Below are 25,776 nucleotides of genomic sequence, written 5' to 3' on the forward strand. Positions count from 1 at the left end.
CGGGGGGGCTGGAGCCTATCCCAGCTGACATCGGGCGAGAGGCAGGGTACACCCTGGACAGGTCGCCAGACTATCGCAGGGCTGACACATAGAGACAGACAACCATTCACACTCACATTCACACCTATGGACAATTTAGAGTCACCAATTAACCTAATCCCCAATCTGCATATCTTTGGACTGTGGGAGGAAGCCGGAGTGCCCGGAGAGAACCCACGCTGACACAGGGAGAACATGCAAACTCCACACAGAAGGGCTCCCATGCCTGGGATCGAACCGGCAACCCTCTTGCTGTGAGGCGAGAGTGCTAACCACCACACCACCGTGCCGCCCATATAGTAACATTTGGAGGACTAAATTCATTATTAGAATAAAACAAATGTTAAATAAGAGGTTTATTCTTGTTCTTAAATGAAGATATGGTACAGGCCACATTCAGTTTATTAAAGACGGCTTTAATTATCCAATTCACACCGCCCACCCCTCAAAAATATGCATTAATTAACCATGCAAACCCGACACAGCCCACAAATCGCCAACTTTATGCATAACAGTAGCAAGACTGAGGGCAGAGACACAGACAGAGATGAGAACTGTCCGTGTTTGAGAGAGGGTAAGAGGAGGTGGAAGGTGGACTATTACACACAGTGTTTCTGTCAGTTATCAATAACTTCCTGGGAACACTTATATTTTCTAGTGAGCTTACCTGGATCCACCCTGTGAGTTGTAGGCTGACTTGTGCATCACTACTGCTCTCAAATAATTAGCTGACAGGTGGATTTTTAACGTCTTTAGTACCTGCAGTGTAGGGATTGGTTAATAATTTCTAATAGAATTATTTCCATCTCAGTTGTTCTTCGAGTTGCTTTAATATAGGAAGATAAAATGCTGAACACTGAAACAATGTTTTTTTCCTCCTCACATTTTCTGAATTCCCATTTCCCAGATGGGAAGCCATGCGTCACCTGTAGGCCACTGGTATACGATCACTGCAGTAAACCGTTGAAAAAATTAGCGATGTAATGCAAAACAGATAAAGTGCTGACAATTAGCCAGGGGGGTAAAGTCAGGGGGAGCAAACAAGCAATTGTCTGTGGGCCCCCAAAGTATGTTGGGAAAAGAGGCTCCCTGACAGCCATTCATATTGCCACATTTTGCAATGAACCCTCCCATAAAGGTACTACACTGCTGCTGCCCCTTCCAGCTATCCTATGACAGGTGGATACTGTTAGTTCAGCCCTTGATGGACTTTTTTGCGTGGTGCCCCCCAGAGCCAAGGACTGCAACTGCAATTAGCTACTGATAAATGGTTGAAATAGATACTTAATCATAATGGATAAATAGTTTTAATTGATTAACTGTAGACCTAATGGATAAACAGTTGAAACAGCTGTAAGTAAATACTTTTAGCTGTTTCAACTCAATTAAGCAATCAAAAATAAAGCTTAAGCAATTCATAAATTGTTGAAATGTCCAGCTTCTGCCATTCCAAGTCGTCGTAGTATGAATGCAAACTTCAGTCTGTGTTAAATATCATCTAGTTTATCCAAAATATTTTCAGTATCATCTCGAACGCACCATCATTAATGTCATCAAATGGCCGGAGAGTCAGTCTCTCTGCTAAAGTGGACTGTAATAAATTGGCCACTAATCAGACTAGAGTACTCATCAGTCATCTCTCTGTCATCAGAAAATGGGATAAATGTCATTGTGGGGGTGAGATTAAAAATAGGCAATGCTGCTAAGAAGCAAACTGTCTCTTTGCTCGGTGAACGGGTCAGGTTTTTCCTTCCACGAGGAGATACATCAGTTGTAATGGCTCTCATTTTGGCGGCCCAACTGGGAAAGCTTTAAACAGATTTGGCACCAGACAGACAGATGGCTCAACCGCACGGATCAGTGTGACAATAAAACCAGAGCCCAAAGAATTAAATCAACCCGGGGAGTAATTACATTCAAACTATTGGTCAACCTTTTCCATTTGCTGATCACATTGTTATCAGGGACATCATCTCTCGGCTCCTGTGTGCAACAGGTCCACATGCGGGGAATAAATCTCGGGTGGTAATGATGTTGCATGCGAGGGCGCCGTATCCTGTGGGACAATAGGAGTGAGAGGATGACGTGATGAGGAAAAAGGTTAGTGCTTAACCTGAGATATGCCGGAAGGAAGCTCAAATCCATCCTGAAATTCATGAGCTCTACAGTGTGAGTGCATACAGAATCACTCAGAGTCACAGTGGGTCATATCTGAAATTGGCTGGTGGTGAGCACTCGGTAGTATTCAGTCGCCGACAATATGTCTATATAGTAAATGGTTTATTATCCATTCTCAGTTTTATGGGATATAAATTACTGAAAAGCTCCTTCTTAAAACTTTGACGTGGCATGTTCTGTGCCACGGAGCTGCTTAATTAACTCTGCATTTTTGTGGGGAGTTTGTATTCCCTTTTTCAAGCTGTGTCACTGTTCAGAGGACTCACTGGAGCGCACACAAACCACGCTGCTGCCTTATTCTATTGTGCTGTAGGGGTATTCTAATCCCACAATTCAAAGGACTCCAGGACAAAGAGTGTCTTTGTTACATAAACAAAACAAGGACCAATATTTGCAGTGTGCCCTGTACTGTCCTGTTTATTTGTTCTGGAAAAATGTAGAGGACTAATTAGGCGCAAATGTACTCATTAGGTGAAGTCACCCTGCGGAGACCAATTGTCAATGAATTATTCAAGCTCTCTCTCCCCATACACGACATCAATACTTTGCCATTCCCGCCACACCGCTGTGCATTCTCATCTTCAATTGCATTCGGCCGCTGTGAAATGAAGAGTCTTTGAATTTGTAAGAAGTGCTGCTCAAAGAATACAAATCATTTATATCTGTCTGCTCGGGGTTTGACTATCTTTTCCCAGCCTCCAGCCTTCTTTTCTCAGACCCCTGTCCTCTGCACTGTAGATTTAATTAGTTCTGCCCCAGTAACCCTGCTCCTTTCTCCTTCTTTTCCCCCAGGATACGGCCATGCAGCCCCCAGCACAGATGGAGGGAAGGTGTTCTGCATGCTTTATGCCCTCCTGGGCATCCCTCTCACCTTGGTCATGTTCCAGAGCGTGGGCGAGCGGATCAACACCTTCGTCAGGTACCTGCTCCACCGCCTGAAGAAGTGCCTTGGCATGAGGCGCACCGAGGTCTCCATGGTCAACATGGTGACAATCGGCTTCATATCCTGCATGAGCACGCTGTGTGTCGGGGCGCTGGCCTTCTCGCACTTTGAGGGGTGGAGTTTCTTTCACGCTTACTACTACTGCTTCATCACGCTCACCACCATCGGCTTCGGGGACTATGTGGCGCTGCAGAATGAGCAGGCCCTCCAAACCCAGCCAGAGTACGTGGCCTTCAGCTTCATCTACATCCTGACGGGCCTGGCTGTGATCGGAGCCTTCCTCAACTTGGCGGTGCTGCGGTTCATGACCATGAACGCCGAGGACGAGAAGCGGGATGCTGAGCAGAGGGCGCTCCTCGCTCATAACGGTCAGGCGGGCGGACACATCCACTGTTCTGTAGACCCCGCTTCCACCTCCTCCACGCCGTCTGGGTGCGGTGGAGGAAGCGCAGTAGGAGGCAGTGGTGGAGGGGCGGCGAGTCGGGGTCTACGTAACGTTTATGCTGAAGTGCTCCACTTCCAATCCATGTGCTCCTGCCTTTGGTACAAGAGTAGAGAGAAGCTGCAATACTCTATACCCATGATCATCCCACGTGACCTCTCCACCTCGGACACGTACATGGAGCAGGGAGAGGCTTTTACCAACCCCCTGCACTCTAACGGCTGTGTGTGCAGCCTGCAACGCCACTCGGGAATCAGCTCAGTTTCCACAGGTCTGCACAGCATCAACACCTACAGAAGACTCAATAAACGCAGGAGCTCCATCTAAACTCGAAGAACTCAATGCTTTAAGGTCAAGTCCACACAGGAGGAACCTTCAACTGTGGTACGGGATTAGCTGAGGACAGCAGGGGGGACACAACTCCAGTCCTAAAGACACGCAGCACTCCTGATGTTGGCTTCTCTCTGGCAGCCTCCAGACTCCATGTATTTAACTTCCATTAGCAAAGCACAAACCATTTAGGACTAACATCGTTACTGATGTCACTGAGAAGTAATGCTAATGGTTGTTTAAGAAGCATTCGTTACACAAACTCTGGAATTGTTGCTGTTAGACGACAGGGAGAAAGAAACACGAGCAGCTCTCTCTGTACATCTGAATTCTTATATTAAATGTCACAATATTGAATTCAGTTATTTTCTTTGTTAATAAGACAGAATTTCATGTTTTAATATGAAAAGGGACAGAGTACACTGTGAGACACGTTTTTAAGAAGGATTGTACATAATGCCCCGCTTAGAAGAAATATTTTATTGCGTAATCTTAAATCCACCTTTACCAAAAAAAAAGACTCTCCAAAAGGACTCTTTGGTTGTATTGTACTCACTGCAGTGAAACTAAAAAGGTGTATATATTTGGACACTTCTCTCGTAGGTGTGTTTGAGGAAAAGCTTATTTTTTCAGTGAAAGATTTAAAACAAAAATGATTCTCCGTGTCTTATCCTGTGTGTCTGTAACTGAAGTTCAGGTTCAAGCCACTCTCTCTGTTTTCATCTGTTTGTTTGTTTTTCTTCCATGAGAAAACTCACGTCGATGGCATTTAAATGACGATGGAGAATGATCGGGCAGGTTTGGCTTAAACGTCTTTCTGAATGACGGGACACCTGTAGCTGTCGTGGGGATCAAACCCGTGACGGTGCCTCTAACCACTAGGGGTGTACATCACTAGTTTCATCACGATACAATGTTATATCGATTCTTTGGACAACAATACGATATTTGCTGATTTTACAACGTCTTATGATTTCGATTCAGTTAAGTTCAGACAATATCATCTGCCCATTTAACACAATTGGTCACCGAAGAGGCTGCTACTTATTACTTTGCTTTTGGCCATGAAAGATAAAAACAACACCTACATAACTGCAGCTATAGCTATAGCTATCACAATTAAGTGCAGTAAAGTTTACTTGGAAGTGGCTCCACTAACTCACATAAAACAGCTCATGGGATAAGTTAACCTTCAGGGCTTTCTGCCAAAAATCGTTTCACTTTGACCCAAACGCTAATCTTTTTCCTAAAACCTCAAGACTATCTGTCTTAAAGCACTGAAGACAAACTTCTCCCAACAGCCATAAAACATGGATTAAAAACAAAATAATTTGAATGTCCAGTGTGTGAGTTTCAGGGGGATTTAGTGACATCTAGTGGTGAGGATTGCAGATTGCAACCAGCTGAAACGTCTCCCGGTTAGGATTCCTTCAGTGTTCATTGATCAGGGTTTTTTTTTTTTACTGGGCACCAAATTACCCACAGAGGTCTCCTCCTCTCCGGAACAAACGGACCAGTTGAATAAAACCAGTAAGAACAATGAATAAATCAGTTTCACAATAGAAATCTGTCTGTCTCCTAGCCGCTAGCTGCTAACCCAGCACCTGCTAATGTGTGCTCACCTTTTTTCTCTGATAGCTTAAGGTCCGAATGTTCAGGAGTCTTTTTTTTCAGGAGCTGAATTATCCACAGAGGTCTCTTCCTCTCTAAAACAAACAGACCAGGTGATTTCAACCAGTAAAAACACAGAATAAAGCAGTGTTAAGTTAAAAAGTGTTTTTCCATTGCTGTTTGGCTCGTAGCGTAGGGGCTGCTAACTACGATAGCTAATGTGAAGACACAAAAAACAGAAATCTTGAAAAATATGAATGACGCTATCTAAAGCTAGTGTTTGGTTTGTCCATTTTGGGCTTCTGTAGAAACATGGCAGTGCAACATGGTGATCTTCGTAGACCCACTCCTTATGTAGCTCATTTTAAGGTCACAAAAACACAATGATTTTTATTTTCCGGTGATTTTACACAAAGGAAAACGTATCCATTTCTGCCAATATATCCCTCTAAATAACACACACTGGACCATTAATAGAATTCACAAAAGTATAAATTTGTTAGTCACCATTATTAGCTTAAGCACTTTCACACCACAGAAATTAGCCTAGCGACTAGCAGAGTTTTCCTCTGTTCATAGCCTAACTAATTACATGTATTATTTATACTTTTTCTTACTCACCATTGTGAGTACCGTGTTCTGTCATCTCCTGACAGAACAGCACGTTTGAATCTCAGCCTGCATGTGTGTTTTTTCAGATTTACATTGTTAAAACGGAGCAGCTGTTGCCGTAGTGAGAAGTTAGCAGAGTGATACACTGTCCAGGCAGGTACAACTGATTTATTCCCGAGTAAATAACATTATCCTCATCTTTTCTTCATGGTTGCTTGTCAGTATCATCCTGGTGCTGTTTGACGGTGACACAGAATTTCAAAGTAAAGGCGTATCATAAAGATGACGATATTGGATCGTTGAACACTGAATCGATATATCAAGATCAATGGATGGTTACACCCCTACTAACCACTAGGCCTCCCTGCCGACCCTTTCAGACCTCATCACTATGAATTTCTTTTCATAGTTTCTTCCTGTGCATCAGACTATGTTATCATCATATGTTTTCATATAGCACAACTATATTCTGATAGTTTAACTCAGAGCATGTGAGCTCACTTTGTGCATAGTAGAGAGTCTTATCTTATTCACTGCCGCACCAGAAGGCTGGTGTGTGTGTGTGTGTGTGCTTCAGGGCGCTGGAATTCAGTGCACTATTTTATTTGATTTTTTTATTTAATGGAATCACATTGTGTTTTGTTATGTAAATGAGACGCCCTGAATAATTCTCTCTTGTGTTATACGTCTGAGATGTTTGACTCTGTGTTATTAATGTTTGAGAATAATAGCAGTACACCTCACTAATAAATGGCCTCAGAGTTTGCACCTCATGCACTTAGGGGGTCTTTGCTCCAGCCCCACCTAAACACACTTGATTCAGCCAACTGAGGTCTTTATGCAGTGTTTATTTTTTTTGTTCTTACATAATCCTTATCTTATTTTTTTGTAGTTTTAATTTACAATGTCTCAATATTTTAGTCATATCACTTTTGGTCACAATTTCATCTTTTCTTTTTCTACTGGAACATTCTTATTAACGTCAGTCAGCGTCTGTCATGAACTGAAGGAGGGGCTGCAGTTGGCTCTGTGTGTGGCTATACATTGACAGTATGTTCTTTTCTTCAATCATAATAAAATATGATTTAATTTAAAACAACTGTTTGTTCATTTGAGTGTCAAATGGTCTAATAACCATATTTCATGTTAGTATTTGTTATTTGATGTGATCAGTATTAACTTTTCATCAGGGTTTACTGTAGGTGTATTAAACATGGCTGTTGATCATTCACTTTGCTGAGAAATCTACTGCAATGAGTGTTCACATACTGTACAGCCAAGGCCTGCAGAAAACCACATTAATAATCAGGAGACATTTTAATATTCATTAATTTTATAGCAATTACCATTCTGCCATTTGTTGGTTGATTTTTCTGAATAAAAACGTAATTACTGGTGGCAAAATAGCTCTTAATATTGCTTAAATTTTCTTCTGTATTGTCTCATTTTTTCTACAAACACAAACTTATGACATCAGAGAAATTTGACACTATAATCATATAATAATGGCTATACCGGTGGTGATTCCTGGGTTTACATGCAATCTAGTGTCGTGGTTATGTAGGGTGACCACATCCCAACACACAAAATGTGGGACAAAGAGTATGTTTGTGTTGGACACAGCTGAGAGGTTGAAAAATAGCACAAAAAGAATATCCAGAGAGTTGCCTTCCACCAGCTTCACCCAGTTATAAGTGCAGCAGTTTCCCAGTCTTTGTTGTAGGCGCCCTTTCTTTGTGGTAGTTTCCATCATATTCCACCTACGTCTGTGACTTTGTGTGGATTTGCTCTTTTCCCTGTTGGGCACAGAATAGCAAAGACAGTGACGTTCACCTGCACTTGACCCACGTGTGCGCAGTTTGATTGACATCAAACACAGACCCGTGATGACAGCCTTCCCTGCTTTTTCACAGCCGCTGAAAAAAGGACAGATTTTAGAGAAGCCTCAGTCCTGCAGGGGTTTGACTTCTGAGAACAAATGTACAGCATTGTCAGTGGGATATGTGGGATGTAGGACAAGGGATAAAATTGCTATGTAAATCCCTCGTGGTCACCTTATGGTTATGATCGGGTGTTCTGAATGATGATCAGAAACCTGGTGAATCTGAACTAACATTTAAAACAGATCAACACAAACAAACTAAATGTTTGAGGCAGCGGTAGACCAGCAACTCCCATAATCTGCAATGTACTGTTGTAGTCAATGAGTGCGTTTACATGAAATTCCCTTTTCATTTGGAATGAAAGTTCATTCCTATTAAAAGTGATCTTGTAAACACCTAATTCAGAATGAAAATTGCCAGTGTGATTGAAAATTCATTCCGATGTAAGGGGCTGGAATATTCCGTTGCTAAATCCGAATGAAAGAATTTCTCGCACTTTATAAACTCATTCATCTTTAAGCTCATTCCGGTCTTTCTGCGCATGCTCGTTTCCTTGCCCTTCTGGCACGATGACGTATATAGCGTGAGCACAACAAGATGGCAGCTTCTAAAAACAAGAGATTAAGAAGTCTCCCTTCTTCGACCTTCTACCTCTCTTCTCCTCCTCAACAGACGAAGCATTAGCAGAACAAGGTTGTTGTCGTACTGCTGCTTCTAGAATATAAGCAAAACAAGCCCAAAAAAGGCACTAAGAACGGCGTCGTCAAGTGTCTTGTTATCCGGAACAAGGACTAGAGTGTTTTCTTCCGGTAAACGTAAACACATAACATCCGCCCCGCCCCCTGTCCAATCAGAAACCTTCCCTGCCCCAAACCTTGCGCGGACCCGAATAAAGGCGATTAAAAGCCGATTAAACTGATCTCCCGTCTAATCCCTCATTCGGAATGAATATTTCCCATGTAAACTACTTGGAAAAACTTTAATTCCAAATGATTTTATTCAGATTTATTTCATTCAGAATGAGAAGCCATCATGTAACTGCACCCATTGTCAGTCTACTGTTTTTGGAGTCTGGCTTGAAGAGAGCATAGATTAAGCTTCACAGGGCTGTCTGTTTGTGAAATCCTGAGTTTATGATAGCATAAATGAGACTTGGATTACACTACACGAGTTGTGTGAGAGTTTGTAAACAGATGTTTTAGTTTTGCTGTTGGTAAACATGGCTCCCTATGACTTCAATTCATGAAGACGTTTCTCTGGTTTTGGATTCTTCATTCACTGGGCTTGAAGTTTTCTTTACGAATTCAATGCAACACAGGGTGAGTAACAGATATAGGAAGAAACTGGATTGGTGGACTACAGGGTTTGGTTTGCACACGGCTATTTTCTGGTCCTTTAAACATAACTTACACAAAAATGTAATGTTTCAGTTTATCGAAAAAGGATGGAGCTACATTCTGATATAAGACCTGAAAGTCTGTGATGAGTGACTGTAGCTGGCTAACATCATTCAATCACTAACTTGGGCCAACTGTGAGCGGGATTGGTTGGCACATGTTTCAACCAATTATAACAATAAAGGCCTTTGCACACGGAGTTCATTTTAGAAATCCATCATCCAAACGTCACACACAGAAACCTTGCACACTGAGTCTAATGCATTTTATTGTTCTATTCATTGTGAAAATTCGTAATATGAAACAAAATGAAAACACATTTTTGCTCCCTTGCTTCTCTCCACTGGTGGTATCTCTCTGGCTGTCGTCACTCTCTCCCTGTGTCTTGCATTTGACTCAGCAGCTGAAGGAGCTGAGCTGTCCCCCTTTCTGTCTCCACACTGTCACTCTGTCGTCTGTTGGCAGTCCTCATCCTCTATTACATTCTGCACTTCGTCATCATCATCATACACTTTAATATCACTATCTGAACTGTTGAGAGTGAGCTACCCAAGCTCTGAAATAATACTGTGCACCCCATTCCTCTCTGTCGTTGTGGATGTATGTGTCCCACAGGTTATGCTACGTTATCTATACTGCTTCTTGGTCAAACAGTTCTATAAATGAAGTTTCATAACAAGATTCGGGAACAAAGACCACGCCTCAGATGGATTCATTTCCGCACTACGAGTACTTAAGCACACCTCATCCGTTTCCTCATCCTTTGACTCTGTTTCCACATCCCTTCCCCCCGACCCCCTATTTTCTACTTGTCTGAATACAGGAATCAGGGGGCTCCGTACACCAGGAGCCTGTGAGATACGGTTTCCCCACCCAGAGTCTCAACCCTGCCTGGGTCCACCCAGTCTTGCAGCCACCAGCTGACTCTGCCAAACCAATCCGTCCATCCACACCTAAACCCCGCATCCTCCCCACCACTTCCTCCCATCCCATACATCCCTCATCCAACGACCCCTCATTCCACATCCCTTTACCCTCATCCTCTCCTTGCATCCATCCATCCATCCCACATCTCTCTACCCTCATTCCTCACCTTACATCCCGTATCCCTTACCCTCATCCCCCTCCCTTCATCCCGCATCCCTTAGCCCTCATCCCACCAACATACAACATTTTTGTACATTAAAACATATTTATGCAAACAGATGATCACGAGCCTGTATGTATGTATACAGGGATATGAATAACCAGGTCTTTCTTGTTCCACATAAAAATCAGTCGTGAGTAAGATCAGAGGCAAAATAAGTAGAAAAATGTACTCCATATTAATTACAGTAGTGTATCTAGCTCTCCTCTGGCTTTAGCAACAAAGAGTCTTTCCCTTGTTTGTACACATACATACCCAGTCTTGAAGATCGTAGATGAAAAAGCTAGAAATCAACCAACGTTAGACCAGCAAGAGATTACTGTACTGTGTGTCACACCTAATGAAGCAGATACAATTTGTGGTCCAGTGGTTTGGGTAATTGCATAGACTGTGTCATATGTCATTCTGTATACATCCAATGCTCAGTGCTGCACAGACTGCAGGTAAAATGATCACAGGCCTTTGTACCATCAGAGAATTACTGGATAAATGGAGATGACTTCAACAGCAATTACAGAGCCGACATTCATTCAGCTGAACATTGGAGCTCTGTGGAGTTTATAACAGAAGAACTTTTCATAAACCCAAGAAAGATTTTTTTTTATTTCTGTGCTACAGACTGAATTGCTTTAGAATAAAGGTGCATTTTGATCACAACATTCAGTCTTTCAGAAAACATTGCGGTCCTGTTTACATCAAAGAAGTCATCACTTTAATCATTTTGTGTCTTGTTTTTTCTACCAGACGTGCTCCTGCTTTGTTTTAACCTCCTGATTTCACCCAATTTTAGTTTTATGCAAACACAGGAAGTTGCTTTCTAATTTATAAAACGTGCCGTATAAATGAAGCTTAAACATTTAAAGGGAAATCCATCTCAGTAAAACACACACCAGCTGCACCATGTTGCCCCGGCCTGTTCGGATACTGTTTTAGAAAATGTCTGGTGACTGTGTCATCACTGCTTTCATCATCGCTCAACTTTTCAGCAAGGCCTAGATTACATAACCAAAGTTAGGACACAGTGACTCTAAGTTTACTCATCCCTGTTATAATATTTATTATATAACTGTCACATTCGCACCTTTATGGCTGCAAACCATGAACTCTTCCGCTCCACTTCCAAGGAGAAACAATCAGCTGAGATCTCGATGTCCTTCGTTACCTTTCATCCTTCAGCCTGTGAGACCTGACATAAAGACACAGTGTTCCTCTACAGCCCATCTCTGACTTCACATCACCTGTCGCTCTGATTTATACCTCAGCTTCACACATTTACAGTAAGCATGGACGAGTAACAACCTCTAGAGATGTAGGAATTTTTAAAGTACAAGTACAGTTCAGTTGCCAGAAGAAAATGTTTGCATTGTACATTTCTGAAAACCAGGGATATACTACATTTATACATTTCATTGTTATCTTCAGCATTTCTATAATGATGCGCTAACTTTGTCCTCCAGGGGTGGAGGGGATGGTGGATGGAGTGTCACATAGGCAAGGCACCTGCCAAACTGCAAACCACTGTTCGAGACTAACAAACCACAACAATGGTTCTGTTTTAGCAGCACGAAGCAGCATTTCCTAGCAGCATTTGTGGCACTAAACCTGGGTATTTTTCACCTACACATTGTGACATTTTGCACCGACCCGTCCCTGCTTTTCCAGCAACTTTTGTGCCAGATGTGGGTTTATGTTATCCAAAACATGATCTTTACCTCACCATAAACAACTGTTTTCGTGCCTACACCATGTTGACCACAGTGTTGTTGAGAAACAACAGCATATCACAGAATAATGCAAAATGTCACATATCCATGGTTTGCAGAATCGTTAAATGTGAACAGTTTTTTCTGCCGACTGGGTTGACAAACAATATAATCCTCTAACTGATGTAAGAACAATATAAATGTTTGCATATTGTAAGAGTGTAACTGACACAAACAGTTTTCAGTCACCTTAGTTTTGTTCATGTCTTGCAGGAGAAAGGTTGTGTAATTATGTATTGCAGACATTTAATACTGATGATGGAGTTCCTCAGGGAAGCATTTTGGGCCCTATTATATGTTGTTAATACAGTGTATTCCCCATCTTGTACCAACATCTTGCACCACATTTTTAATTATCACTATTATGCAGATGACCAACGATTGTATATCTGAGTTTCTTAGTTCTGCTCTCTTCTGTAGATATTCTGACCCAAAGTGTGAAACACAGCCAAAAAGACACTCCTGGATGCTTTGAACCTGAATCTGAGGCCTGATATAGTTTTTAAGCACAGTCTGTGATCTGGATGTAAACAGCTCCGCTGGTGCTGTAAAACATTTCCTTTCATCACTGTTTCTGTCTTCTAAAATTACATAATAAACCTTAAATTACATACTTAATACTGTCACAACATGGGTAAAACTAGTGCAATGTTTTGTTGTTTAGTCCAGAGGATTTATTTACCTCGAAGCTGTGCGGCTGTATCAGTTATTAAATTTCCAACAACAAAAAAGTTTCAGGCTTGATTTTCTTGACTAATGACTTTTTTAAACTAGTTTTTCTATTATCTTTTAGGATTTATAGATTAAACATGATGGTTTTTATTCATTCATTCATTCATCTTCTAACCGCTTCATCCTCTTGAGGGTCGCGGGGGGGCTGGAGCCTATCCCAGCTGACATCGGGCGAGAGGCAGGGTACACCCTGGACAGGTCACCAGACTATTGCAGGGCTAACACATAGAGACAAACAACCATTCACGCTCACATTCACACCTACGGACAATTTAGAGTTATCAATTAACCTAGTCCCCAATCTGCACGTTTTTGGACTGTGGGAGGAAGCCGGAGTGCCCAGAGAGAACCCACGCTGACACGGGGAGAACATGCAAACTCCGCACAGAAGGGCTCCCACGCCCGGGATCGAACCGGCAACCCTCTTGCTGTGAGGCGAGAATGCTAACCACCATACCACCGTGCCGCCCATGATGGATTTTAACACTATTATATTTCTTTTCTGAGGCATCAAAGCAGGATTGTGTCCAGGAATTTGGAAAACCGAGGTTAAAAGTTCAAAGTCCTCCAGCGCAACCCTATCCACCCTTTTCTGATAGCCACCAAATGGTCATATAATCATCATATAATGGCAGTGGAGAAACTAAAACAGCCAATTTTGATAACACTGACTTGGACAAATTGTAAGAAACAGGCTTAAAAGTCTCACAGTGAGTAATTTTTGTGTAATTCAATGTAAACAACTCTCTCTTTGCCAAATTCCCTGAAACAGTACAGAGAACATCTGGTCCTTCATATCCTCTGTCGCTGCAGCCCTGATCAAAAGAATGGTTTTGTCCATTTATTTAATCTCAGATGGATTTTTCCAAGTGTTGCAATACCAAAACATCAATCTCAGTCATGTCTAAAAACTGCTGATAAGGACTTAAAAGAGGCTGAATCTGAGCAAACAAGAAAATGCATGGATCTATGAGTTTAAGGACACAAATGACATCTGACAGGCTGCAGTTCTTCATGCTTGGATGGTCAAGCTTTACAAAATGAATTGAGGAAAAATTCAATCTGAAGTGATGCTTATGTTAAACTAGTGTCATTGTGCTTTTAACATTATAAAACACTAGAAAATGACAAATTAGTATAATTGTGTGTGTATACAGCCCAGTTGCTAGAGGGAAGTGTTGGCAGTTTGCATTTCTACAAACCATAAATACATTACCTTTGCACATGTCATACGTATCATATCAACGTTCTTAAGTGACAAATTATATGAGCTGACTTTGTCACTGACACTTGGCAAGCTGCAAATTACTGTTCAACACCAACAAACATCAAAACCAGATATGTTTTAGCTCGTCATTTCTGTGCTTCCAATAGCTTTTTAGGTTCCAATTGTGGGTGTTTCATAGCAACTTTCTGGATTGTTTCCATCACATCTTTAGGCTCCAATCATGGGTGTTTTGTAGCAACCTATCTGTGTTTTCCCATCAGGTTTTTGGATTGCCTTTGTGGGCATTTTATAGTGACCCGTCAGTGTGTTTCTATCAGGTTTCCGGACTCCAATAATTGGCGTTTTGTAGCAGCCTGTCGGTGTAAATCCTTCAGGTCTATAGGCTCCTGTCATGCCTGTTTTGTAGTGACCTGTCTGTGTTTTCCCATTAGGTCTTTAGGTTTTAATCATGGCATTTTGTAGCGACCTGTCAGTGTATTTCTATCAGGTTTTAGGGCTCCAATCATGGGCTTCCAGTGTGTTTCTATCAGGTCTTTAGGCTCCAGTGTGGGTGTTTTGTAGCGACCTGTCAATGTGTCAAACATGGTTCTTTTGTAGCAACCTGTCACTAGGGATATTGCCATTAAAAGCCATTGTTTTTATTAAGACATCACTGCTTTTCTTGCCGGGATTGTGCCCTCCAAATGTGGTATTTCAAAGCCAAAAATATAAATGTTTCTAAACAATAACCAGGTGGTTTTTGTGCCTAAAGTTAATCACACTTTTTTGCTTGTAATATAATAGACAATATTCATTAATGAATATATAAATGAATGAACAAAAATTACCTGACACAATACATTAAAACCTAGAAATACCTCAAGGATGCTAAAAGAACTTCTTAGTAGAAACTTTGAATCAGAGATTTTATTTAATCATGAATACGTCAAGAAAAAAATGTAACATTTGTTGGACAAATCAATCAACAAAATGTGCCCATTTAAATGGAAGGTTCAGTAGGAGCAGAGAGAACAAAATTAATTTGCCAATTTATTAAGAATTTATTAACAGTAAATCTTATTTTTGACATTTCTTCTCACAACACCACCAGCTTTGATTTTAATGCTAACTGAATACAACACATGATTGTCGCACACATAGAGTTGGAGGAGACAGTGACAACATTCTGAGTTTTACAAGCACCTTCTGTGTTCCAGAAATCTGCGGAGTTCTGCGGGCACAGATTCCATATGGGTCTGTTAATAACAAATGCAGTGTATCTGTGTTTTGCAGAAACGTTTAAGGCATATATTGCCTGTCTTGTATAATGCTTTCCTTCACTTCAGATAAAAGTAAAGATTCTTTGAGGTCACAGATGAGCGGAAAAATAAAATGCAAGGCCACGTGTAGACAAATTGTTTCCAGTGTAATTAGACCATAGTTATGGTATATGGAGAATTCTCTGCTAGAGTATGGCTGCTAATCACATTTAAAAGGCCATTTTTATCACTAAGAGATGAGTGAGCAAGGGTAATCTTCAACTTGCTATAAGCATGCTGTCAAGTCAAGGTACTGATTTCTAGCCAAGAAGCCACATAAGTGTTTGTATCTTAACAAGAAGGTTAAAAGGGGGCTGACAGGAGAAAAAACGCTGCTCATAAATTGGGGCCATTTGTCAAAACATCTGAAGAATCTGCGTCTGAAAGTGTTTAAATTCTCAGTCGTAATTTTTGTTCAACATTAGTCAACACACAACCACCTCTTCCTGCATTTCCTTCAATATTTCCTGTCACTCTTTTGTCTCCTGAGATAGGCAACTTGTAGAATATGCCATCATTATTGCACAGAATAATCTCTGGATGAGCCCTTTTCAGAGGTAGCAGAACATAGTCACAGTGAGAAATGAAAGTGGAGCGGATGCTGGCTGTTGTTTAGTGGGTGATGGATTTCTAATCTTACCAGAGCCTCCACCTCTGAATGTCCTGTATTCAGTTCCCCTCGCACCTCGGTCCCATTGCATTGCATTAAGCCAACTCATATTTCACAAGAAACTGAAAATACTGCCAAGACCTTTATCTCATGAGCGGAGAATGCCATTAATGGCCTGCTCCACTCTCTGCTCTTAATCACATAGAAAGGAAATGTCTTTTTACATGCTGAAAACCATCTCTTCTGAAGAAAGCAACAAATGTTGTGTATTACCGACACGTCAAAATTACAAATTGCACACTTTCACGATCTTTCAAGCCACTTTATTTGCTTTCTTGAGATTGACAGCAAAGAAACACTTAAATGTCACACTAATTGTTGCCACTCATGAAAGAAAAAACTCAACATGTCAGCTGTCAAACAGCAACCTAACACATCAATCCCAAACTGAGAAATGGGAATTATTTTGTCTGTGTCTTTCTGTCTTATTAATTCTTCTCGGCTGAAAAGTTTTTATACTTTGAAAAAATGATATATTCTCTTTACTTTTTTCTTACCATTCTTCTCTGTCTCATATAAACATTTCATTATTTATGAGGTGTTGCGTAAACTAGTTCAAGAGTAGAGAAGAAACTATAAAAGCACTCGATGCCTGTAGAGCTTCATCCCTCTGAAATATCATTGCTGACATGTTTCGGCCACAGGCCTTCCTCCGAGCATGATCCAGGTCTTGGTTTACGTTTATGTTTTTATTTATTTATTTAGCTTGAAGATTCATCCTTGACCTTCAAAACAGCAGCTTGATGAAATTCCACACTTTGGACACATGATAACCAAACCATCACAATGAAAATAAAGATGCTCCGTCGGCTGACGAGGAGCACAAGACGTGACAGCAAGTAAGTTGGTACAACAGGTGGTGTTTGAACCCACACAGGACACCAGAGACAGTTTGCAATGACATTTACTGTCACAGCTTAGCAGGTAAAAAGCAGATCAAGTTAATAGTTAAAAACTCCAGTAAAGTCTGTTTGTCTGGTGTCTCTCCACAAAGTCCTTGGCAGCCCGGCTGGTTTGGCAGGCCGAACCGGGCCGAGAGTGAGCAGGGGCATCAACCCAAGAACAAACAGTTCCGTTTTATAATAGGCAATGGTACCGTGAAGGAGCAGGGAGGGGACATAGTCAAGGAGGCAGAAAATCTTGAACCAGGTAAGTACACAGTCCAAGCAGATGAATCACTGGTGTACAGGCAGAAGGCAGGCCAAGGCCAGGCGAAGGGTCAAGAAGCCAGTTAAAAAGCAGGCAGTCCAAAAATGCATCTGAGGCACTCTCACTGTTCAACACATTTCAACTAGAGACTCTTCCACGGGTAAATTGACTGGAACACTCATAATGTAGTGTCAACTTCGGATGGAAATGGCAAGCAGCCACAGGCAAACAGGAACCAAGAATGTATAAGTGTTTACCGGGAATCAGATGAAGCAGGCAGGTCAGAGATAGTCGGCAATGGGAAGTCAGTCCAGAAAGTAAAGAGACTCTTACATGAGTGGTGGAGAACATTCATGAGCAACAGAGCTTTAAAATCAAAGCAAGACAGCAAATATGCATATTTTTATAACCACAGATGTCCAGTTTATTCTGCATTGTTTAGCCATGAAAGATGGGCTACCTTTTCTGTTTAGCATTACCATTCTGAGCTGCTGTTGATGTTGGCACTAAAAACCAAATGTAAATGAAGCAAAATCAAAACTGAGACAATGTACATAATCATATTTTGATGTTCCTTGTGTTGTCTTGTGAAATCAGGATGTGAGTACAGAACAGTAGCTGCTGCTGATGAAACCAAAAGACTCCCTATATATGGTCTCTTTGTTGTTCATCTGTCTGTCTGTGAATTCCAATTCTGTTCAGCTCAGATAGCTTTACTAGAGATGATAACGGATCACGCTGCCATGACGTGATTTCGAAGAATGAAATCAAATAATTGAGTGATAATGTGCCCTGAATAAAGCAGTTAATAGACTTGTAGGTTATCAGCCGCATAGAGTATTCTAGAAAGGATGCAGGTGGGGGTTTTTATACTTAGACAAAAATGAGGCAAATCTGCACACCTATTCTCAGTGGGGATAATTTCTGTCCTAGTTGGTGACATTTAAAGACCGAGATTTGAGAAAGATTGACACGTGTTTCATTTTTCTCCCAGTAACACCTGCAGCTCTTCTCTTCCTGTCAGCAGATGAGATGTTGGGATGTTTGTCATAATGGCAGGTACGGCGTCTTCTCTCTTATTTAACTCTGATTTCTTTCTATTTTTATGTTATCTGTGAAATGCGAGCGTAATCACAGGAATAATCCACATGCAGATGCTTTAAATACAGAGATGATAGATTTGATTCAATGGCACAGTTTCAAAAGAACATTTCCATAGAAGTCAGAACACATTGACCCTGTTCCATCTTCATTTTACACCTGAATCAACTGGACACACTGGTTTGAAGCGGCTGGCTTCCATGTTCCCGTTCAGCTGTAATGAGATTATTTAAACTGATGTAAAGAGAAAATGGCATCCAGCAACAGGGATGCTGGGGAGGGTCTCATCTTATGTGATGGTCTGACATTAGTGGTGTTGCATAACTGTGACCTCCGGCTCTGCAGTCGCAGACTCCTTCCCCCTCTGCCAACCCCACCTCCCATCTCCTCTGTAATCATTCTCCTCGCATGGCTTCAGACATAAACCCGGTTTTGTGGCCAAACAAGCTGTTGGCACTTGGTGAGCTGCTCCTCTGATCAGTTGATGCCCTCAGCTGACACGAGAACAAACAGGAACACTTGTGAGAACATGCAGAACCAGACTGGGAGCCATGTTACTGACTTCACTGATAAGCTGGACTGAAACTGTAGAGCTGGGAGGACTACAGTAAGATGTCCGGTCTGTTGCCAACATGAAGCAGCTAATCTCATGAGGGAGATGATTTTGTTATGTAAATGTTGATGTTTGCTACAGAAAATGCTTAATGATAGCTATATTTTTCACAGTTACTCATCAAAATGTTGCAAATGCGAATTTCTGGACTTTTCCATTTATTGCCCAGTTTAAGACATGATTTATTAAAAAGTGATCAAAAGGTACTAATCAAGTGTAAGTGTTAGTCTTCTTACTCCTTTTTTTATTTTTATTTTTGCACTTGACTTTTATTTTCAAATTCAATCAAATGCAATCATATATATATATATATATATATATATATATATATATATATTTACACTCACTGGCCACTTTATCAGGTGCACCTTGCTAGTACCAGGTGGGACCCCTTTTGCCTTCAGAACTGCCTTAATTCTTGGTGGCATAGATTCAACAAGGTGCTGGAAACATTCCTCAGAGATTTTGGTCCATATTTACATGATAGCATCACACAGTTGCTGCAGATTTATCAGCTGCACATCCATGATGTGAATCTCCCATTCCACCACATCCCAAAGGTGCTCTATTGGATTGAGATCTGGTGACTGTGGACGCCATTGGAGTACAGTGAACTCATTGTCATGTTCAGGAAACCAGTTTGAGATGATCTGAGCTTTGTGACATGGTGTGTTATCCTGCTGGAAGTAGCCATCAGAAGATGGGTGCACTGTGGTCATAAAGGGATGAACACGGTCAGCAACAATACTCAGGTAGGCTGTGGTGTTGAAACCATGCTCAATTGGTACTAAGGGGCCCAAAGTGTGCCAAGAAAATATCCCCCACACCATTACACCACCACCAGCAGGCTGAACATTTGATACAAGGCAGGATGGATCCATGCTTTCATGTTGTTTACACCAAATTCTGACCCTACCATCTGAATGTCGCAGCAGAAATCCAGACTCATCAGACCAGGCAACATTTTTCCAATCTTCTATTGTCCGGTTTTGGCGAGCCTGTGTGAACTGTAGCCTTGGTTGTAACCAGTGGTTATTTGAGTCACTGTTGCCTTTCTATCATCTTGAACCAGTCTGACCATTCTCCTCTGACCTCTGGCATCAACAATGCTTTTTTTTTTTACCAAGAGAACTGCCGCTCACTGGATATCTTCTCTTTTCCGAACCATCGTCTGTAAACCCTAGAGATGGTTGTGGGTGAAAATCCCAGTAGATCAGTAGTTTCTGAAATACTCAGACCAGCCCGTCTGGCATCGACAACCATGCCACGTTAAAAGTCACTTAAAGGGAAAATTGGCTGCTGCAAGGCTGCGTAGCTCTGGAGATTGGTGGTGTAACTGTGAATGCTGTACCCCAGTGCCCACAGAAGAGGAATGCTTCTGTTGCAAGGAATGGGACTGGTTGCAGCCTTATTTTCAAGGTCTGGATGTGACCGAGGACGAGACACCTCCACCTGGAGTAGTATCCAGCTGGGCTTTATCTAGAGCTCATGAGATATATTTCGGCCGCGCTTTGGAAAGCAGAGCTAGATGGTAAACAAACATGGCAGCACACCAGTAAGGTAAGACAACACATTTACATGTCGTTTTCTATATGTTCTCTGACATTTATCCTAACGATATGAGGCGGTTTTTGTGGAAAAAAAGCTTGTTTAGTGGACTAACTTTGCACTTGAAGTATGCCCGTTCACTTACTTTTTAACAGGTCTGACGCTACTATGTGCCCCCGCTGTATCTAGGCTAACGGCTAACATGCTAACTATTATTTTTATGTCACTAGTCACTTAAAACAAATTTAGGACGATTGGAGACAGGTTGAAATAAACCAAAATAATCCCTTTAAATTACCTTTCTTCCTCATTTTGATGCTTGACCATGCCTACATGCACTGAGTTGCTGCCACATGATTGGCTGATGAGCTACTTGTCTGACAAGCAGTTGAACAGGTATACCTGACAAAGTGGCCAGTGAGTGTATGTATCAGAGAAGAAACAAACATTATCTATCACATAACAAATGTAAGCTTTGCATCAACCACTACTACTTACTACTTATTACATTATTTACAGGGTAGTAATCTATTACATTTCACAAATAACCTTCCCAACACTGCTGGTAGACATATGCTTGTAGTGAAAGGGAGTCGCAAGTAGATATTGCTTCATTTGAAGGGGCCAAAAAGGTTGGGAACCACTGCTCTGACGCATCTCATTAACTTCTATATTTACTCCTTTCTGCTAATGATGCATTAAATGGAGAATGTGCTGGAGGAGATCGAGACCAAAATAGACATTAATTGCATTTTATAGAGCAGCAATAGAATTTTCTTACACATATTCTTCTTTCGTGAGCGTGAATGGTTGTTTGTCTCTATGTGTCAGCCCTGCGATAGTCTGGCGACCTGTCCAGGGTGTACCCTGCCTCTCGCCCGATGTCAGCTGGGATAGGCTCCAGCCCCCCCGCGACCCTCAAGAGGATGAAGCGGTTAGAAGATGAATGAATGAATGAATGAATATTCTTCTTTCATGACACAACAACTGGTGACATGCACTGATCTTTGTATTAAAGAGCCCTATCTGAACCTGTCAGTGCAGCTGAACTCTGTTTTTATGGCTAATTGAAGTCATTCACGACTTTCTGTTTGTAGTCACAGTGTCAGTGAAGCCGTCTTGGGAAGCCTTGCAAAATGAATGCAACTGCAAATTATTTAGATTTCTTAAAGATTAAAAATGTGTACACACCTGGGAACAAGCAATTATACTGTTAAAGGAGTATGTATGCTTCTGCTCCCTTTTCTCCATGTTTAATATATTATTTATACTGTAAACTGTGTTGGGGTTTTTTGTCTTTAAATGTGCTGCCAAGTAAGACATCCTTTGTCTCAGCAGAACAAAGCTGGTGAAGAAACAAACACAATGTTGGCATTGTACGTTTATGGAAACCTTACGTTACATTTGCATGTTATTATGTAGCCTCACCATCCATCCGTCCATTTTCAACCACTTATCCAAAGCTGAGGAAACTAATTTCTTTCGCTTGTATCCGCAACCTCATTCTTTCAGTCACTACCCAGAGCTCATGACCATAGGTGAGGGTTGGGACATAAATGGACCAGTAAATCCAAAGCTTTGCCTTCCAGCTCCACTCTCTCTTTCCCACGACGGTCCAGCACAGCACCCGCATCACTGCAGATGTCACACCAATCTGCCGATCCATCTCTTGCTCCATTCTGTCATCACTCATGAACAAGAACCCAAGAAACTTGAACCTGCTTGGGGCAGTGACTCCTTCCCAACCTGGAGGGGGCAACCAACCATTTTCCGCCAGAGGTGCTGACTGTCATCCCGACCGCTTCACACTCAACTGCAAACTGTCCCAGTGCATGCTGGAGGTCACTGTGTGATGAAGCAAATAGAACTTCATCATCTGCAAAATCTGTAATCAATGCTGTGATTAATGTGAGGTTAGGTTTGGGGCATAAAAACCACGATAGGAAAAGATCATGTTTGGCTTAGAATACCCTGTCTGGTGGGCACAATCCTGGCAGTAAATGCAGCGATGTCTCTGTAACAAAACAATGGCTTCTCATTAAACTATCCCCGCTGACGGGTCGCTACAGAACACCCATGATTGGAGCCCAAAAAGTTGATGGAAATGCATTGCCAGATTTGTTGTTTGTTGGTCTCGAACAATAGTCTGCAGTGATCTGCAGCTTGGCAGCCATTTTGATTCAGCCGTCTCACCTAAGTCACACACTATCTACCATTCTCTCCACCTGCTGATGACAAAGTCAGCTCATATGTTATGTCATTTCAGAAACATTGATATATTTGTTGTTTGCAGAAATATATAATGTCAACATTTTCTGCTGGTGACTGGGCTGCAAGAGAAGCTGTGTAAAAATATATGTAAAAATATAAAAATATAAGTCTTTACATGAGAGTTTTGCTAATAGGAATATCTGGTGTTGAATCATCAGTGGGTCTGCGTGTAATCAGAAGTAATAAGTGACTGATGGGGAGGTTTGCCAGGTTGATTTGATAGAGCTGCACTGCAGAGGGACAATCAAAAGAGTGCGTCACAGCCAACAGACATCAAAAAACACATACATCCTGAATTAAAACCTCAGAGTAAAGTTCAGAAGTTTTACAGACACTCAACCATTCAAGACATCCGTTCAGACTGAGGCTGTTAAGGAAGAATTAGGTGAGTCACTATCTTTTACATCACCAGTTATTTTTCATTTCTATTATTTATCTACACCCAGTCTAAATATACTTAATGTTCCTCTTACCTATTCCTGCAGAGGCCTTTCCTGTCTGTGGCGTCACAGTGCATTGAGTTCAAAACTGACAATGTAACATCCTCTTTCACCAGAGCAGACAGAGCTTCAGGAAGGCTCTGTCATATGTCAACCTTGAAGCTTCAACTCTGCTTTTGACAGCACACAAAAAAGGAAAAAATAGGTCATTGTGTTTTTGTTTCATTCTCTTTTTTCAACATCCTTACCACATCTCGTCTCGTTATTATGTGTGCATGCAAATATAATAAGTTAAGACTAGACTCAGGTGAAGAAACAGACTAAATGTGCATGTTGAGGACGTATGAACACCTTATATTGTAACGTGCATATTGTGAGAGCTTACATTCAACGCCAAGTGGAGTCAAAGGGAAACCATGCGCAGACACAAGCTGCTGTGTATGTGTGTGTGTGTGTGTGTGTGTGTGTGGCAGATTTCAGATCTTGGCAATAAATAACTTGGATACATATAGTCCAGTTGTATCTTACTCCATACTCGTAGCCTAAGGTGTGTGTAAATGATTGAAATAGGTATCACATCCCAGCCTTCATGGCACAATTTCAATTGTGCCCTTTTATCTAGAAAGAACTGCTGAGAGCCTTGGAAATGTTTCTGACTTCAGCTTGGATTAACATCAAATCTGCAGTGCTGCTCCTGTGTCACTTGTGATTAGGTGTCCTCCAAGAAGATCTGCAGGAAAATTTGCCAGGCCCCTCCGTACCCCCGCACACCCCGGCCATGTCGCGAAGCTCCTTGTCGGTTAGATAATCAGCCCAGATATGAGCTGAAGTGATTGTTGTGAAATCCATACACAACAAGGAACGTGACATTCTGGACGTTGAAATGAGGCATTAACGACTAATAATCAACCTACTCAGAATTATGATTACGCAGCAGTGTTTCTCAAAGAACAATCACTTTATCATCATATAGAGTACTAATATAATAAAGGCTTCATTAAGGAAGCATACTCAGTCATACATGTACAATAGACTCAATACCTGCAGCAAGGTTTTCAGCCAGTGGCAAGATCCCAAAAACAGCCCTATTGAAGCTTCCTATAATTAGATGTACCAGTGATTAAAAAGTACACTTGCATTTAGAATAAAGGGGCCTTGACATCATCATGATGTGGCACAAAAGTGTTTCCTGTAATTGGAAAGGAGGAAGAAGGAAAAATGCTAACTGACCCTTTGCTAAGTGTCCTGTCCCCAGACACAGACTGACCAAAAATATCGTAGCATCGGGTCAGCTCAGACCAGGGTCTGACAACTCCACAGCTGTGCTCCATTGACTCTAATACAGTCGTTTCAGATTTCCTTCATTTTCAGGCTGGTTTTGTGGATTTGGAGCTAAATGTTGTGCCTGGGGCACGTCATGTATTAATGATACTCGTTACCTGGAGAGGTTGGAAAAAGATATACGTTTCTTCCCTGTTCCAAAACTAAAATCAAACCCTGAAAAGTGTAGGGTTAGCTAGCTAGCTACTGAAGATATAGCCTACTGAATGTATACACATGCTGCTTTTGCTTTTTCATGATTGTAACAGTGAAAAAAAGACCGACCCTGCTGTACAGGAACCAGCGAAGGGAAGCAGGGAAACTTTGCTGATATTCAACCAGCTGTGTGTCATCACAGTGTGTGCAGATGAATGTTGTTTGTTACAAGCCAACCACCATTCATCTGCACACACTGTGATGCCACACAGCTGGTTCAATATCAGCAAAGTTTCCCTTTATATTCATTGTCTTGTGTGGCGATCAACAGTGATGTTGTGATTCACTTTTACACTGTGATCTGTAGCCTATAGTTCGGCTTTAGCTTCTAACTATCTTTGTCTTTTTAACCTGTTGTTGCTGCTGAGTCAGTTTGACATCCTGGATATATCCTTCAAACACAGACTGTAGACCCCTCTGTCTGCTTCTCTCTGGAATCACTCTTTCATTTTTCCAAAAATATGATAATATTTCTTCAGGGAGTGCAGTTAGTTACAGTGTGAGCTCCATGCTTACTCCAACAGCTTGTCGGACCATCACAAACAGGCTTAGCTAAAGGTCAATTAATAAACATTTTAAGATGTAAATGTGCTGGAATTAGCTTAACTAATTTCACTCGTAGTCCCATCACAACTGAAAACAAATACAAAACATTTAAAGGGCCAGTGTGTAAAATGGGTTGAAAACAGTGACATCAGTAGTCACATTCTAGATTGCAGGGCTCACTCGCTCACCCCTCCCGTCAGGTAAATGACGGTGGCCTCGCAGGGACAAAAAGCCTTGCGCACGAGTTTTTCAGGAGTAGGTCTATCTAGCGACGAGGTGAATATTTATTTAGAAATCTA

General features: G+C 41.5%; 1 protein-coding gene across 1 annotated transcript in view; it reads left to right on the forward strand.

The window, feature by feature from the left end:
• kcnk3a (potassium channel, subfamily K, member 3a) overlaps positions 1-7,386 on the forward strand; it is a 56,035-nt gene extending 48,649 nt beyond the window's left edge. The window contains exon 2 of the mRNA XM_049589936.1: positions 3,010-7,386. Coding sequence (XP_049445893.1) covers positions 3,010-3,929 — 920 coding nt within the window. The 3' untranslated portion in view covers positions 3,930-7,386. The remainder of the gene's footprint in view (positions 1-3,009) is intronic.
• Positions 7,387-25,776: the final 18,390 nt, after the last annotated feature.

Source organism: Epinephelus fuscoguttatus, linkage group LG11 (assembly GCF_011397635.1).
Source record: "Epinephelus fuscoguttatus linkage group LG11, E.fuscoguttatus.final_Chr_v1".
Classification (NCBI taxonomy): Eukaryota; Metazoa; Chordata; class Actinopteri; order Perciformes; family Serranidae; genus Epinephelus; species Epinephelus fuscoguttatus.